At 38.8% G+C, this 16,088-nt stretch overlaps 1 protein-coding gene across 2 annotated transcripts in view; it reads right to left on the bottom strand.

Moving 5' to 3' along the window:
• NBR1 (NBR1 autophagy cargo receptor) overlaps positions 1 to 16,088 on the bottom strand; it is a 357,560-nt gene that overhangs the window by 338,226 nt on the left and 3,246 nt on the right. For both annotated transcript variants that reach the window (XM_053699587.1, XM_053699588.1), the window contains exon 2: positions 15,886 to 16,000. In XM_053699587.1, the coding sequence (XP_053555562.1) occupies positions 15,886 to 15,987 (102 nt within the window). In that variant the 5' untranslated portion in view covers positions 15,988 to 16,000. The remainder of the gene's footprint in view (positions 1 to 15,885; positions 16,001 to 16,088) is intronic.

Raw genomic sequence — 16,088 nt, 5'->3', positions numbered from 1 at the left:
TTTTCAATAATGGGGAGGGGGGGAGGGCTTTTGGGATTTTGTGAAGTTTGACAGTTGAATAGTTTACAAGTTTAGTTACTGTTTGAAATTTAAACAAATCAGGAATTGCTGATATCTATTGCCAACTGTAAACAGAAGGAAAATAATATATATCTTTGTATATATCTACTGTGCTAATTTATAATTTAAAACTTATTGTTTACCTCTACAGAGAGCTGATCAACAGTAATGCTGCCTTAAAACATCTTGATAACCATACACGCTCTCCCCTGGGCAGCTGGCGGTAAGTAAGAAAGACAGACTTACTCTATTTTTCTCCTACCACACTCTCACATAACCACTGCACACACCCCTTCAAGTTTCCCCATGAAACTAGTTTCCTGGAACGTTGGGGGCATTACGTCCCCCATCAAAAGAAAAAACATTCTAAAATATTTGAGGAACCAACATGCAGACATAGCGATCTTGGAAGAAACCCACTTGACTAACGCAGAACATCAGAAACTAAGACAGGGATGGGTGGGAGAAGTTATCCACACCACGTATGAAGGGAAAAGAGCCAGAGGAGTAGCTATCCTCTTTAGAAAAAATCTAGATTACACTATAGTTAAACAACTGACAGACCCCGAGGGTAGATACGTGTTAATAAAACTCAAACTCAATCATAAACATATTATCATAGGGGGAGTCTACGGCCCACACACTGATAAAAAGGACTTCTGGAGAAATTTCAGCACTGTCACAACAAAGTTTGCTGACTCCCCGATGATTCTAGGGGGAGACTATAATATAGCCCCTCAAACCCCAGCAGATAGATTCAGAGATCCAAACTCAGCAACAAGACATAACACAACCTATAGAAACGCAAGGAGAGATTCCCTGATCTTGTCCAAACTCAAGCACTCTTTAGCACTGACAGACATATGGCGAGATCAGCACCCAGAAGAAAAAAACTACACTTGCACCACCCCAGCCAAAGACACCCTTTCCAGAATAGATCTATTCCTAACAACACATACCTTGGGACAGCAGATCACCAACACTTCCATAGATCCTGCGACCATATCAGACCATGCCCCCATTAGCCTTAAAATCAATCTCACGCCAGCTAGAGAGGGACCCCGTAGGTGGTTCTTTCCCACTTACTTATATGGGGACATAAATTTTAAGAGATTCCTAAAGGGAGAATGGAAAACTTACATGACTCTAAACTCCGAACACCGACATGACACCCTACTACTCTGGGAGGCGGGAAAAGCGGTGATGAGGGGTCTTATATCCTCTTACACAATCAGAAGGTCCAAACGCCTGAAACAAAAGAGCGAGAACCTACTGAGAAGGGTGATCAGCGCTAGAAATAAATACTTACGAAACCCAAACCCGACGACGAAACGACACTACACTGAAGCAAAAACACTTAGAGACCTATCACTACACCAGAACACTGTCAGGGAGATGACAGCAACTCAAGCAAACTTTTACAGACACGGAGATAAGACAGGGAAGCTCCTAGCTAGACTCACTAAATTTGCTAAACCTAATAAGTATATAGGAGCCATCAAAGTAGGAAATGCTACTCACACTACCACACCGCAGATACAAACTGCCTTCATGAACTATTACAAAACCTTATATAAAGAGGAGGCAATAGACAGAACACAGAAAACATCCTTCTGGGAAACCATACACAACCCTACCATCTCAGAAGAACATCTAACTCTCCTCAACGCACCCATCTCAGAGACAGAAATAGTGAAGACCATAAATACTCTGCCCCTTGACAAAACCCCAGGTCCGGATGGACTACCAGGGGAGTTCTACAAACTAGTGAAGGAGGAGGTGGTGGTAACACTCACCACTCTCTACAATAAAATCATGAAAGGTGAGGAAGGGATCTCTACCCGCTTCACAGAAGCTAACATCTGTGTAATTCCCAAGGAAGGCAGAGACAATTTACTTACCCAATCCTACCGCCCAATATCCCTGTTAAACCAGGATTATAAACTGCTAACCAAAATCCTGGCGGATAGACTCGCAATAGCCCTACCCACACTGATACACCGAGACCAGACGGGGTTTGTGAAGGGTAGATCCTCGGTATTAAACATTCGCAAGCTCCAATTTATACTGACACACTTCTGGAATCAGGCCGGAGAAGGTGGGGACACAGACATAGATGCCTGCGCCCTGCTTATAGACGCGGAGAAGGCCTTTGACATGGTCCTTTGGGATCATCTTTTTAACACCTTAGATAAATTCGGTATCAAGGGCCCTTTTGCATCCACAATCGAATCCCTATACGCGAATCCCCACGCCTCAGTTTTGATTAATGGCATTCCCTCACCTCCATTCCAACTGGGCAGGGGAACAAGACAGGGTTGCCCACTGTCACCCCTCCTTTTTGACATTGCCATCGAACCCCTAGCCATCAAGATTAGGGCAGAGTCAGAGGGACTGTGGGTGGGTAAAGTCCAGTGCCATTTGTCTCTCTTTGCAGACGACATGATCCTATACCTACAAAATCCAAAAACAAACATCCCTCACGTCATGCAAATCATACACCAGTTTAGTCTGATCTCAGGCTACAAAATAAACGCTGACAAGTCGGAGCTAGTCTGGCTACTCCCGAGGGCACCCTGCGCTACTCTACCATACAACTTCAAACAAGTTACCCACTCCTTCAAATATCTGGGAGTCAAGCTATCCCACAACCCCGGAGAGTGGTACCATCTAAATTACCGCCCCCTGATAAAAGACCTCCAAGAGACATTGCTCAGATGGAGTAATCTGCCGGTAGCACTACCAGGTAGGATCGCCCTCGTCAAAATGATCATATTCCCGAAACTCTTGTACTTATTTCAGATGATACCACACCACATCCATAAAGCAGACACACAAATATTAAACAAAGTGATGCTCTCTTTTATATGGGCAGGGAAAAAACATAAAATAAACTCTTCTAGACTGATGGCAGAGATCACTTCAGGGGGCTTAGCTGTCCCCAACCTCGATGCATACTGTGAGGCAGCCCAGGTTAAATATGTACTGGACTGGTTGACAGAAAAAGGACACTTCACACTGCCAGATCTTGAAAAGCAGGCTACGGCTCCATGGTCCCTGCAGGCGCTCCCACATATGATACCGTCACGCACACTCAAGTTAATTAGAAATTACCCACTAATATCCCAGCCCCTCTCTACTTGGTGGAGACTCTGCAAGAGATCCCGATTTGACCCTACCTATACAAAATACCTCCCTCTGAGAGGTAACCCAGGATTCCCCGCAGGGATTGATTCCCCAGTGTTCTCCACATGGGAAACTAGGGGGTTGACTGCCGTGTCCCAATTGATAAATGGGTTGGACATGAAGGTCAAGCCTTTTCAGGAACTGCAAACCCAATTTGACCTACCCCGCACACACCATTTCGCATACCTACAAGCAAGACACTACATCCAAGACTTACTAGGGCACACAGAACTTACTGACCAAAACTCAGACGTAAACAGACTGCTACATATGACAATGCAAGGTAACACGTCTATCTCCCCAACTTACAGACTGCATATGAAACCGACGAACGTAGCTACGATCACGCATATCAGTGACACATGGACACGCACCCTAGACACTGAAATTACACCAGACGTAATACAGCGCAGCATACAAAATACAAGAGGAGCAACTTTATCAGCGACTACTAGAGAATCACACACCAGACTGTTACAAGCAGCATACATACCACCCAAGACATTCAAAAAATGGAGGCCAGAAACAGAAGGTCACTGTAAGAAATGCAAAGCAGCAGATGCGGACCTGCCCCACTTGCTGTGGCATTGCCCTATGATACGGAAATTTTGGGGCATGACAGCATATTGGATAAAATCCACGTTCCACACTGAACTGATAGTTTCCCCCAGACTGATAGTATTCTTAGAGATCCCAGCCTCTACACCTAACTCCCTTAAAAAAATGATCACAAACATCTTACAAGCTAGGAAACATATTCAAAAATTGGTTGAGTCCAGGGACCCCTACACTATCACAACTCAAAACAAACATTCATAAACAGCTTACATATGAAGCAGCAGACACCCTAAGAGATGTACAGTTGAGAACCAGACCTTTTATGAAAAAATGGGAACCCTACATACTACTGTGCAAACACAGCTTTTATTCCCCCTTAGAAACACTGAAATCCTATTAGAACAACACCTGAGAGGCAAATGGGGTTTTCTGTATGAGGAGAAACATGAAAGATGAGTCAGTGGACATCTGCCCACACATTACGAAGTCTGCCTTCTTGCTACTGCCCAGGGGAGAACAAGAGACCTAACTATGAGAGACGGTCAAGATCCCAACGGGATCAGTGTAGAGAGAGGATCGAATCCAGCTCTGATTGTTACTGTTTTGATTATTATTATCCGTATCTAGTTATTATTGAACGCTGTACTATTGGGAGGAGTTGGGTGGGAGATGAGGGAGGGATGGGAGGAGACAGAGAAGGAAAAGGAAAAGAGGGATTTACCATGGACTATCGCTGCAAAAAGACCAACTCTTGGGACACAGTTTGTAAAATTTCCTTTTTGCTTTAAAAGAAAAACTCGGGACGTACCTGCTGAGAGACTGTATGTAAAAATATCACTCGCAACAATATAGACCCAGTTTTGCAATGTAAACATCTAATTGTAACATGTTTTTGTTTTCCAATGATCTGTGACCCATGAGAGAGACATCTCTACATGGTAACCCTTGTTATGATAAATAAAAGTTTTAAATGTTGCTGTGAATGGGGAGCCAATGAAGGGACTCACAGAGAAATGCAGCAGATACAGAGCGGCGGGAAATGTGGATTAGCCTGTCAGTGACATTCAGGATGGATTGAAAGGGGGAGAGGCGGGAGAGAGGAAGGCCAGAGAGTAGGTTATTTAAATAGTTATGTCGGAAATTACAAGGGAGTGGATTATTTGCTTTGTGGTATACATTGTGTAGGTTGTTGCGGCAGGATGAAGAAAGCTATTGGATGTGGGAGGTGAAGGACAGATTTGAGTCATGTTTAACTCCGAGGCAGCGGACTTGGGGTGATGGGGAGATAGTGATTCCACCGATAGGGATATAGAAGTCGGAAATTGATGTAGAACTAGAGGGAGGATTAGAAGCTCAGTCTTGGACATGTTAATCTTTAGGTGGTGAGAGGTCATAAACAAAGAAATGCTGGATAAGCAGTCGCTCACATGAGAAAGGTCAGAGGGAGAGAGAGAGAGCAGGGGTGGAGAGGTAGTTCTGGGTGTCATCAGCATAGAGGTGATAATTTAAGCCATAGCTGGCGATAAGTTTACCCAGGTAGGAAGTATAAATGGAGAAGAGTAGAGGACCCATTACAGAATCTTGAGGTACTCCAACAGAGAGAGGCATTGAAGAGTCTTATATTGTTTTATTTAAATGAATTGTATCCATGGACAGCACTGCGGAATATGTTGGCGCTTCATAAATAAAAGAATAATAATAATAATAATAATAATAATAATAATAATAATAATAATAATAAGACGAGTCATCAGGAAATGACACAGTAAAGGTCCTGCAAGAAAGATGAGAGTTGATCCAAGAGAAAGCAGTGTCCCAAAGACCAAGACAGCTGAGGGTCTGTAGGAGGAGGGGTTGGTCAAAAGGCAGCTGAGAGGTGAAGTAAGTTAAGTATAGAGTAGTGTGCGTTACTTTTAGCAGAAAGAAGATTGTTAGTAGCCTAGGTTAGTGCAGTCTCAGTTGAGTGTTTGGGGTGGAAGCCAAGTTGCAGATGGTCAAGCAAGGAGTTGGAGAAAAGGAACTGGATTAGGCAGTTGTAAACTATTTTTTTCCAGGAGTTTTGATGTTTGTGGAGACAGTGATATGAGGCAGTAGTTTGCAGAAAAATTAGGATCAAATGAGGGTTAATTCACATGGATTAAATGTTTGAATAAAGCCAATGAGGAGTGTGTTTAATTATTATTTTTTTAAAAACTATACTTATTATATATGTATGTAAAAACTATCTGCAGCTATTTGAGATAAAGCATAAAAAATATGAAAAGAGTGTGCAAATTATTGCTGCCAATTCGAATGTTTTGACAATACAAGCTTGCCATGTCATCACTTTAGAATGTTACTGTATCAGGTCATCTGGGAACTGTAGTTTTATGTAAGCTTTTTAAAAAAGGAAAATGGTGCCAGAATGAACAAAATGAAATATAGAAAAATGACTTCTTGGAAATGATTGTGAATCGCAGCAACAGTAATCTATTTGAGGTGTTATGGGATAAAATAATGTTACATGAATAAAAACAAAAAGCACAACATTTTAAAATCGCTGTTTGTGCACCAATGAATAACCTGTTTTATTTTTTCTTGTAGGAACAGATACCAAGACATCAGAAAACACACTGTCTCACAACAAAAATCTATTAGCCCTAAAGCTGTGAATGACAATGCACACAGCATCAGCAGACTGACTGGTCTTGTATCATGTGCAGTACATAAACAAAGCTGTGTACATGTGGCAATTCATCTGATACTGTGAATGAACAGTAACATAAATGTAAAATACAGATGATATGTCTAAATTCAAATTGATCATAGGTGGCCACCACTTTGTACCGGTCCAAAGCAGAGTAACTCAAGATTAGATTAGTTGAATAGATTTCCCTTATGAACTATTAAGGTAAGTACAAATATAATGTCAAGTTGATTCATTTTTCTAAAGAGAAGGTTGTTTGGGAAATGTGTTTTCCTCCTCAGCTGCAGAATCGAACAAGGGAAGTCTGTGGAATTGATGGGAAATTCCAGCTCATTTGGTAAAGCTAAAGCATGGGCTGTGAGGGTATCTGAAGCTTTGTGTTTGGAAATGTAGCCCCTCTGCTTAACCTTACTGTGAAAGTGCACTTGAAAGAAGTAAATTAGGACTGAGAGAACACTACCCTACTAACCTGGAAAGACCATATAAGTACAAACCACCATTTCTGAAAATACTGACCCCAAGTGTATGATAAGTGAAAAAAATGAAAAAAATTAAAATGCACACAATCAATAAAAGGAACCAGTTTAAATGCACATAACTAGGATGGGCATAGTGCTGTTGAGGACAACAGATCTGACACCACTGCTCTAACTGCCATGAGTTTGTCCTTTAAAAAAAAACTGATAGGTTTCAATGTCTCCCAGTATGAGATTCCAAGTCATGGCCACAAGCCAAACAAAACTACTCATAGACTGAAAATGCTCAATATGTATACCCTACATATATGCTAGCCAAACTTTGAGCAGCGGTGTGGGATAGGGTGTACACTATATTGACACCTGGCCATCACACCTTTATGAACTTGTTGGACATCCCCTTCAAAGACCATAGGCATTAACCTCTTGCGCCATATGGATGTAGATCTACGTCATGTGGTACATAACCCAGCGCACTGGGAGCACGAATGTCAGATCGTTACAGACCGTGCTATGGTTTGTATCACTTTCTGTAACGATCTCCATTGGTGCTGGCGGGAGGGAGTGAGAGGGACCCTACGCAGAAAAAAAATGGGATATAACAGAGGGTGGGTTGGTGTAATTTAATGATCATAGGGAGGTGGGAGGGACATCTACACAAACAAAGGTGATCCCAAAGCTTTTTAAAAATCCTTTGTGTCATGACTGCACTAACAGTATGTAAATAAGTTTGTGAAAAAATGATCATATCTGGTAAAATAATGGTGGAATGAAATATACCAAAATGGGCTTAGAGCGATACCTTGGGTTGTCTACTTAAAAACAAAAATGCTTTAATTTCTCGGTTATTTTTGGCAAGTAATCTGAAATTCCCGGAAGCGAAGGGGTTAATGTGGAGTTATATATAATTATTATATAAAGAGATAGCAAGCGAGCGAGAGATGGCGAGCGAGATAGCGACACACACATTATCCCAGGTTTTTTACAAATCCTGATAGCCACAGAGCCTCTAACCCTAGAATCTTAGCCCACTTCAATTACTTTCTTGGTACCCACACAGCTCCCATCCCGGTGGTTGTCTCATGACTGACAGACCCTATCACTGTGTGCAGCTGGCTTGGCAGGTGGTAGCTGCAGCATGGTGATGAGGTCAGTGATCAATCTCGAGCCACTCATGCTGCTGCTGTGACATGCTGTAAGTGCTTCCTTCACAAGTTGATATACAGGATAGGAGCGGTCTGTATCCCACAGAAGGGACGCCCCCCTTTCAAGTGCCGCCTGGGTCAGTTGGTCTCTCCTCCTCCTTGTTAGCTCCTCACATTTCCATCTACAGGACTTCTCGAGATTGACCCCAAACCCATAGAACTCTATGTTTTGCTCTACAAGACTATCTCCAGTTTTTAACGCTTCAAGCGTTCCTTGAAGTCTCTATTGCTCAGCCCAGAGGTAGAATTTTTTTCCCAAATTTCCTGTGATGAGATTTTTTTTTTTCCCCAAGTGAACATTTTTCTAAGTTTCCTAATATATTGCAGCAGTTGAATATTGCATTAGCTGCAGAGAATAAAATGTATTTTGAATAAATTTGTTTTGCTTGCTCTTGGTCTAACATCACATAATTATAAGGCAGAACTGTAGTAATAAAAAATGTTCATTGCTCACAAGCACGTCTTACATTAAGGAGCCACAGCTTTGCTAGGGGGAGGAGTTAAAAAAAGTCATCAATGCACTGCTGGTGTGCAGCACTGCTTCATATTTGATTGTTAAGGAAAACTTAAACAGTGGAGCCAGAGCACAGCGCTATTTGAAGAGAACAGCCTGATGCGGAACAGACATGTTGCATTTTCTGCGATAACATCTCAGATCACAGCATGTTCTGCCTTGGGGCTGTTCAGGGATACATAAAATGTACACTAACTTTTTTACCCCAATTCCTTGTACCCTCTTAGCATTTAAGCTTAAAGGGACAGTCAAGTCCAAAATAAGCTTTAATGATTCAAATAGGGCATGTAATTTTAAACAACTTTCCAAATCACAATTTTTTTTGCTTTGTTTTCTTGGTATTCTTAGTTGAAAGCTAAACCTAGGTAGGCTAATATGCTAATTTCATAGACCTTGAAGGCCGCCTCTTATCTGAATTTTTCACTACTAGAGGGCGTTAGTTCATGTGTGTCATATAGATAACATTGAGCTCACGCACATGAAGTTACCTAGGAGCCAGCACTGATTGGCTAAAATGCAAGTCTGTCAAAATAACTGAAGTAAGGGGGCAGTTTGCAGAGGCTTAGATAGAAAATAATTGCAGTGGTAAAATGTGTATTATTATAACTGTTGGTTATGCATTACTGGGGAATGGGTAATAAAGGGTTTATCTATCTTTTTAAACAATAAGAATTCTGGTGTTGACTGTCCCTTTAATTCAAAATCCTCTCTTGGAAAATAGCTATGTTTGAATCAACGCTAAAAAAAAAAAAAAAAAAAAAGGTCTGCGAAAAAGGTCTTAATAAGATTAAACTAAAAGTTTTTAACTGTACACTCTGAATCCATGTCCCTTTAACAGACAGAAATCTGATCTGTTACCCTCTTATATTCTTTTATCCATTTTGACAGAAAATATGACCTGACCTCAAATACTAGTACCACAGTAGGGCTGTGTGCAGATAATCCATTACAATGCATTGGATAGCTACAAATTTAAACAACTTTCCAGTTTACTTCTATTACCAAATTTGCTTCATTCTCTTGGTATCATTTGTTGAAGGAGCAGCAATGCACTACTAGTTGCTGACAGAACACATGGGTGAGCCAATGACAATATATATATATATATATATATATATATATATATATATATATATATATATATATATATATATATGCAGTCACCAATTAGCAGCTAACACCTAGGTTATTTGCTGCTCCTGAGCTTTCCTAGATAAACCTTTCAGCAATGAATAACAAAAGAATGAAGCAAATTAAATTATAGAAGTACATTGGAAATTTGTTTAAAATTGTATTCTCTATATGAAATCATGAAAGAAATTTAAGGTTTCATGTCCCTTTAAGTATTCCACAACAGTAGCCATCTATATTGAACCTAAAAAAACAAACAAAACAATCAGCAAGGTTTGCTATCCAAATATTGCATCAGCTAAGGGCTTCCAATAAATAATTCAGGCAAATCACCCATTTTCAGAGCAATTATTAACCCTTTAAGGACACAGCTTTCAGTTTGCTCAATTATTTTATGACGGAAAAATTCCGTCATATGTCCTTAAGAGGTTAAACATAAAACCTCATAATAAATAAGGGAAATCATTTAATTATATTACTTGAGGGAGGCGGTAGAAACTTTAATATTGCCAAATACACACAGGTTTATTAAAGTAGGTGTAATTTTATAGTAATTGTTCTTGATTCTTAAAAAGGGACATAATACACAATTTTTTTCTTTGCATAAATGTTTTGTAGATTATCTATTTATATAGCCCATTAAGTTTTGCTTATTTTTAAATAACATTGCTCTGATTTTCAGACTCCTAACCAAACACCAGAGTTTTAGAACACCGATGTATACCTACTCCAGCTTGCTTCTGTTGTGTAATGGGTCTTTTCATATACAAAGGAAGGGGGAGGGTCTGAAATTTCCCACTTGCATTGGGTGTTCCAGTAACCTTTTATACAGAGCTAAACTGGAAGCTTTTAAGTAAGTTTTTAAACGGTTTTATACTGGATTTTTATATTAGTATCTGTGCATATTATTCTTTATAGTAATGTCTATTAATTGCAGTTATATGAAAATTGGTGTATACTTTAAGTAAGAAAGAATAGATATACAATATGATACAAAGAATTCATATACAGGTAGAAAACAATTTAACCAAACTGCTTGAGACTGGAAAAGGTTTGGATTTCGGAATATTTACATCTGTAAAATGGGACAGTTTGGAGAAGGAATGGGACAGAGTGGAAACAACAATGACTTATGTAATTTAGACAATATTTACAAGTCATTGTACAGCTTATACATGCAACCTAAATGTAGTTTTGTATAATTGTTAATGCTTAGTAAATAAGTTACTATTAAAATACTTAGTAAATAGTACTCTCAGAAAGATAGTACAGTACTGTAATTAGAAAGGTAATAGTTGTTTTAAATAAATAGACTTTGCATTTCAGAAAAAAAAAAAAAAAAAAAAAAAAAAAAAGGGAGAAACAGACCAAATATACAAACAGAGAAGATTGTGACTTACAGGCAGGCAAACATAGTAATTTTTTTTTTAAAAGGAAGATATTTACTTCAATTTGTTAAAGGGACAATTAACCCACATTTTTTATTTCATGATTCAGATAGAGCATGCAAATTTAAAGTAAATGTAAATTTTGATGCTTAAGTGCCCGGTTTTTAAAACTTTGATTAAAAACAGGGGCACTTTAATTCATCAAAATTTACATTTCACTCCTGTTATGACCAAAAAAATTACCTTTTAAACTTCACAGCAGCTCCAGCTTCCTCCGGTCTCACAAGCCATTTCTGATGTCAGAAATGATTGATAGGTCATCCTCCAATCACAGCTTCCCCCTGGGGGATTCAGCGTCTGATTCACTGCTGTGATTGGAGGAAGCCGGATGCCTCATTTTAGACCCAGGAAGAGGCTTTGAAACGGGTGGAGGAAGCTGGAGCTGCTGTGAAGATTAAAAGGTAAGTTTTTTTTCACAACAGGAGTGAAATGAAAATTTTGATGAATTAAAGTGCCCCTGTTTTTAATCGATGTTTTAAAAACCGGGCACTTTAGCATCAAAATTTACATTCACTTTAAGCAACTTTCTAATTTACTTCTATTATCAATTTTTCTTCGTTCTCCTGCTTTCTTTATTTGAAAAAGAAGGCATCTAAGCAATTTTTGGTTCAGAACCATGGAAAGCACTTCTTTCTTGGTGGGTGAATTTATCCACCAATCAACAAAAACAACACAGTGTGTTCATCAAAAATGGGCCGGCATCTAAACTTACATTCTTGCATTTCAAATAAAGATACCAAGAGAATGAAGAAATTTTGATAATAGGAGTAAATTATAAAGTTGCATGCTCTATCTGAATCATGAAAGAAAAAATTTGAGGTCAGTGTCCCTTTAAGTATTCACACCCCACTGTAAAGAGACTTAAAGCAGCCAGTCAGGATGCTTGTCCCAGGACTTGCTAGGGAGTGTGCAGCTGATTCGCAATTTTTAGTTTATTTTTTTAAGGTGAGATTGGACACTAGATTTTTCTTTGCATAAATGTTTGGTAGATGATCCATTTTATATTGCACATTTGGTAGTGTTTTTGTAAAAAATTATAGTTTTGCTTAATTTTTAATTACATTGTGCTGATTTTCAGACTCCTAACCGAGACTCACATCAGATGTATACACACGTTTACAGACTCCTGCTGGCTCCTGTTTTTGTTATCTGTCTTTTCATATGCAAGAAAGGGGGGAGCGTCTGCTCTTGTTTTCCCAGCCCCTTTTACTGGGTGTCCCAGCCTAACCTCATCAACTGTCCTAAACTAGGAGCTTCTAAGCAAGTTTTTTTAAAAGGTTTTAAACTGGATGTTAGATCAGCATCTGTGCATATTCTTCTTAGTAGTTTCTATTACATGTAGTTATATGAAAATTTGTGTACACTGTCCCCTTAACTTGCAGCTGGACAGCAGCTGAAATATAACTTTACAAAGCACTTACTCTGGTGAGTTGAATAAATTGTGAGGCACAATATCTTCCTTTTTTACATAGAGATGCTCAAGTGATATTTTCTTGTCAGGTTTTTACAGTTATGCTGCATCACTTTCAAGTGATTTAGCATAGGAGTACTATGTCCCTTTAAGTACTGCAAACAAAAGTGTTAGGGACTAGCTTCCTTTCCTATGATAATATTAGAAGGTAAAACTGGCATTTTAATGCCTTGTTTTATCTGTAAATGTTTAATGAGATGTCAGATGGCATGAAATTTAATTTACTTAGGTGTGATTTACCTCCAAGTTTTTAAACATAAACAGAGTGCTGCAGCAGAAAATAAGTAAAATATAAGATTTTTCCCAAGATGCAAGCAAACAAAAAAAATTATGATTAAAGGACCACTAAACACCGTAGAATAGCATAATCTATAAATACATTAAAAAAATAAATAAAATTAAATAAAAGACACTATTTAGTTTGAATTTCACGAGTAGTAGATTTTTTTCTGACAAATTTCAGTTTGTATTATTTTATTTCCACTGCATTGTTTGACAGCCATTAGCCAATTACTAACTGCAAATACGTATATTCTATGAATCTTGCATTTTTAGATAATGGATTTGAATTGGAACGTTGTTTAAAATTGTGTGCTCTATCTGAATCATGAAAGTTATTTTTTTTTTTACTTTAACCCCTTAAAGGGACACTGAACCCAAATTTATTTTGTGATTCAGATAGAGCAAGCAAATTTAAGAAACTTTCTAATTTACTCCTATTATCATTTTTTTTTGTTCTCTTGATATCTTTATTTGAAAAAGAAGGCATCTAAGCTTTTTTTTTGTTTCAGTACTCTGGACAGTACTTTTTTGATTGGTGGATGAATTTATCCACCAATCAGCAAGGACAACCCAGGTTGTTCACCAAAAATGGTCCGGCATCTAAACTTACATTCTTGCATTTCAAATAAAGATACCAAGAGAATGAAGAAAATTTGATAATAGGAGTAAATTAGAAAGTTGCTTAAAATGTCATGTCTGATTCACAAAAGAAAAAATTTGGGTTCAGTGTCCCTTTAATGACCACATCACCTTTCCATTTTCTTTCTTTCAAAAGATACCATTATTTTTATAATCCTATATAATAAAAGGCCAGGTATGTTTGTCAGATGAAGTCATGCGCAGTAGAGATTACATGAGGACAGACATACCTGGCCTTTAGGGGGGGCGTGGCCGACGGGAGTGCCACAATGGGGGCCTGGCCAGCATGGCCGACCTGGAGTGGGCATGGCCTGAGAGCAACAAAGGAGAAAGAGCAAAAAAAAAGAGAGAGAGAGAGCAAAAAAAAAAAAAAAAAGAGAGAGAGAGAGAGAGCAAAAAAAAAAAAGCAAAAAAAGAGAACAAAAAAGAGAGAGAGCGCAAAAAAAAAGAGAGCATATGGGACCGCTGTACTACAAAAAATGGCGCGTGTGCACGGGCTTTAGGACTAGTATTTTATAAGTTGCTATAAAAAAAATACAAAATATGAGGGAAAAAAAAAAACAAAAAAAAAAAACACACACTTTTTCTAACTTTGACCCCCCAAATCTGTTACACATCTACAACCACCAAAAAACATCCATGCTAAATAGTTTCTAAATTTTGTCATGGGTTTATAAATACCCAATGTTTACATGTTATTTGCAAGTTATAGGGCATAGCCCTTTGCTATTTCCAAACCACTTTTTTTTCAAAATTAGCGATAGTTACATTGGAACACTGACATCTTTCAGAAATCCCTGAATATCCCTTGACATGTATATTTTTTTAGAAGACATCCCAAAGTATTAATCTAGGCCCATTTTGGTATATTTCATGCCACCATTTCACCGCCAAAAAATTAATCACTTTTTCATCCCCTTTGTTCAGAAATAGCAGACATATATGGCTTTGGAGTTGCTTTTTGGTAATTAGAAGGCCGCTAAATGCCGCTGCGCATCACACGTGTATTATGGCTAGCAGTGAAGGGGTTAATTAGGGAGCATGTAGGGAGCTTACATGGTTAATTTTAGCTTTAGTGTAGAGATCAGCCTCCCACCTGACACATCACACCCCCTGATCCTTCCCCTAACCCACAATTGTCCCCGACATCTTAAATACTGGCAGAAAGTCTGCAAGTAGTACTAAAATAAAAAGGTATCTGATTTTTTTTTTTAGCATATTTACATATGCTACTGTGTAGAATCCCCCCAAACAGCTCTCTAACCCTCCCCCTCTGCCTTATTGGGGGCCATCTTGGGTACTGGTACTGGGTAAAAAACAATGGATTTAATTTTTATTTTTTTTCGGTTTTTTTCTGTAGTGTAGCTTCCCCCCACATACCAACCCCCCACCCCCTGACTGATCATTTTTTTTAATAAAATGTATTCCCCCCCCACACCTTTTAAACACAAGTTTTTCTGTAGTGTAGCGGTTTCCACCCACTCCCTCCTCTGTGCGTGCCCCCGGCTATCCCCGCCCACGATCTCGCCCCCCTTCACATCACAAGGCCCATCGATGGCCGCCACCCGCCTCCCACCCACCAACGATACCGGCCATCAATGTCCAGTGCAGAGAGGGCCACAGAGTGGCTCTCTCTCTGCATTGGATGGCTAAAAAAGGTTATTGCAGGACCTACCCTTCAAATTAAGTATTTTTACAGAACACCATAAGATAAAAATTGCCCTGAGAAAACAAATACTTAACACTAAGCTAATCATATTTCATTGTGATCATAAATTGTGTATAAAGAGGCAATATAGTAAACATAGTATTACCCCTTTGCTAGGCATTTTTTAGATGTTGTGGTTTGTTTTGTGACCATTGTAAACCTGCAACTATCAGGCATTTGCAGTGACCGAGTCAAAACCTTTACTTTTTCCTTTCTACCCTTGCCAACACACCTGGCTGACCAATCTGTCTGCTGTACACAAGGAGTAAAGCACAATAATAGATCTAACAAAGGCAAAAATAAATGCACAATGGCTCTGTGTTCTATTCTATTTCAATATGACACATTTTCCCCAGTATAACACTATATTGTAAAAACCTACTTTTTTATTTTTCAGGTTTGGCAGGCACCAATAAACATTAATTAAGAGGAGGCTATACATTTATCTTCAGTGTAGAAGAGTTGTAACAAAACAGCAATTTTCTGGACGTTACAGTCCAATGATTAATAACTATACTTACCATCGCCTCCACATCTGCCCAGGTTGTCTTATTTGAGTCTGACACCAGGAAATTCTGAGATTCCCCATCATGGTTCACACACAAGTTCACTGGAGGCTCCATTGTTACCTGAAGACTAAAAAGAAAGGATATAAAATGTTATATATAATCATACATACACCTGAGGAGCAATTAAGCATGCTAAAAGATATTAAAAAATTATT

The sequence above is a fragment of the Bombina bombina genome, chromosome 1 (assembly GCF_027579735.1).
Source record: "Bombina bombina isolate aBomBom1 chromosome 1, aBomBom1.pri, whole genome shotgun sequence".
Taxonomy (NCBI): Eukaryota; Metazoa; Chordata; class Amphibia; order Anura; family Bombinatoridae; genus Bombina; species Bombina bombina.
The sequence above is the reverse complement of the archived record's forward strand: the minus strand, read 5'-3'. Positions and strand labels throughout refer to the sequence as shown.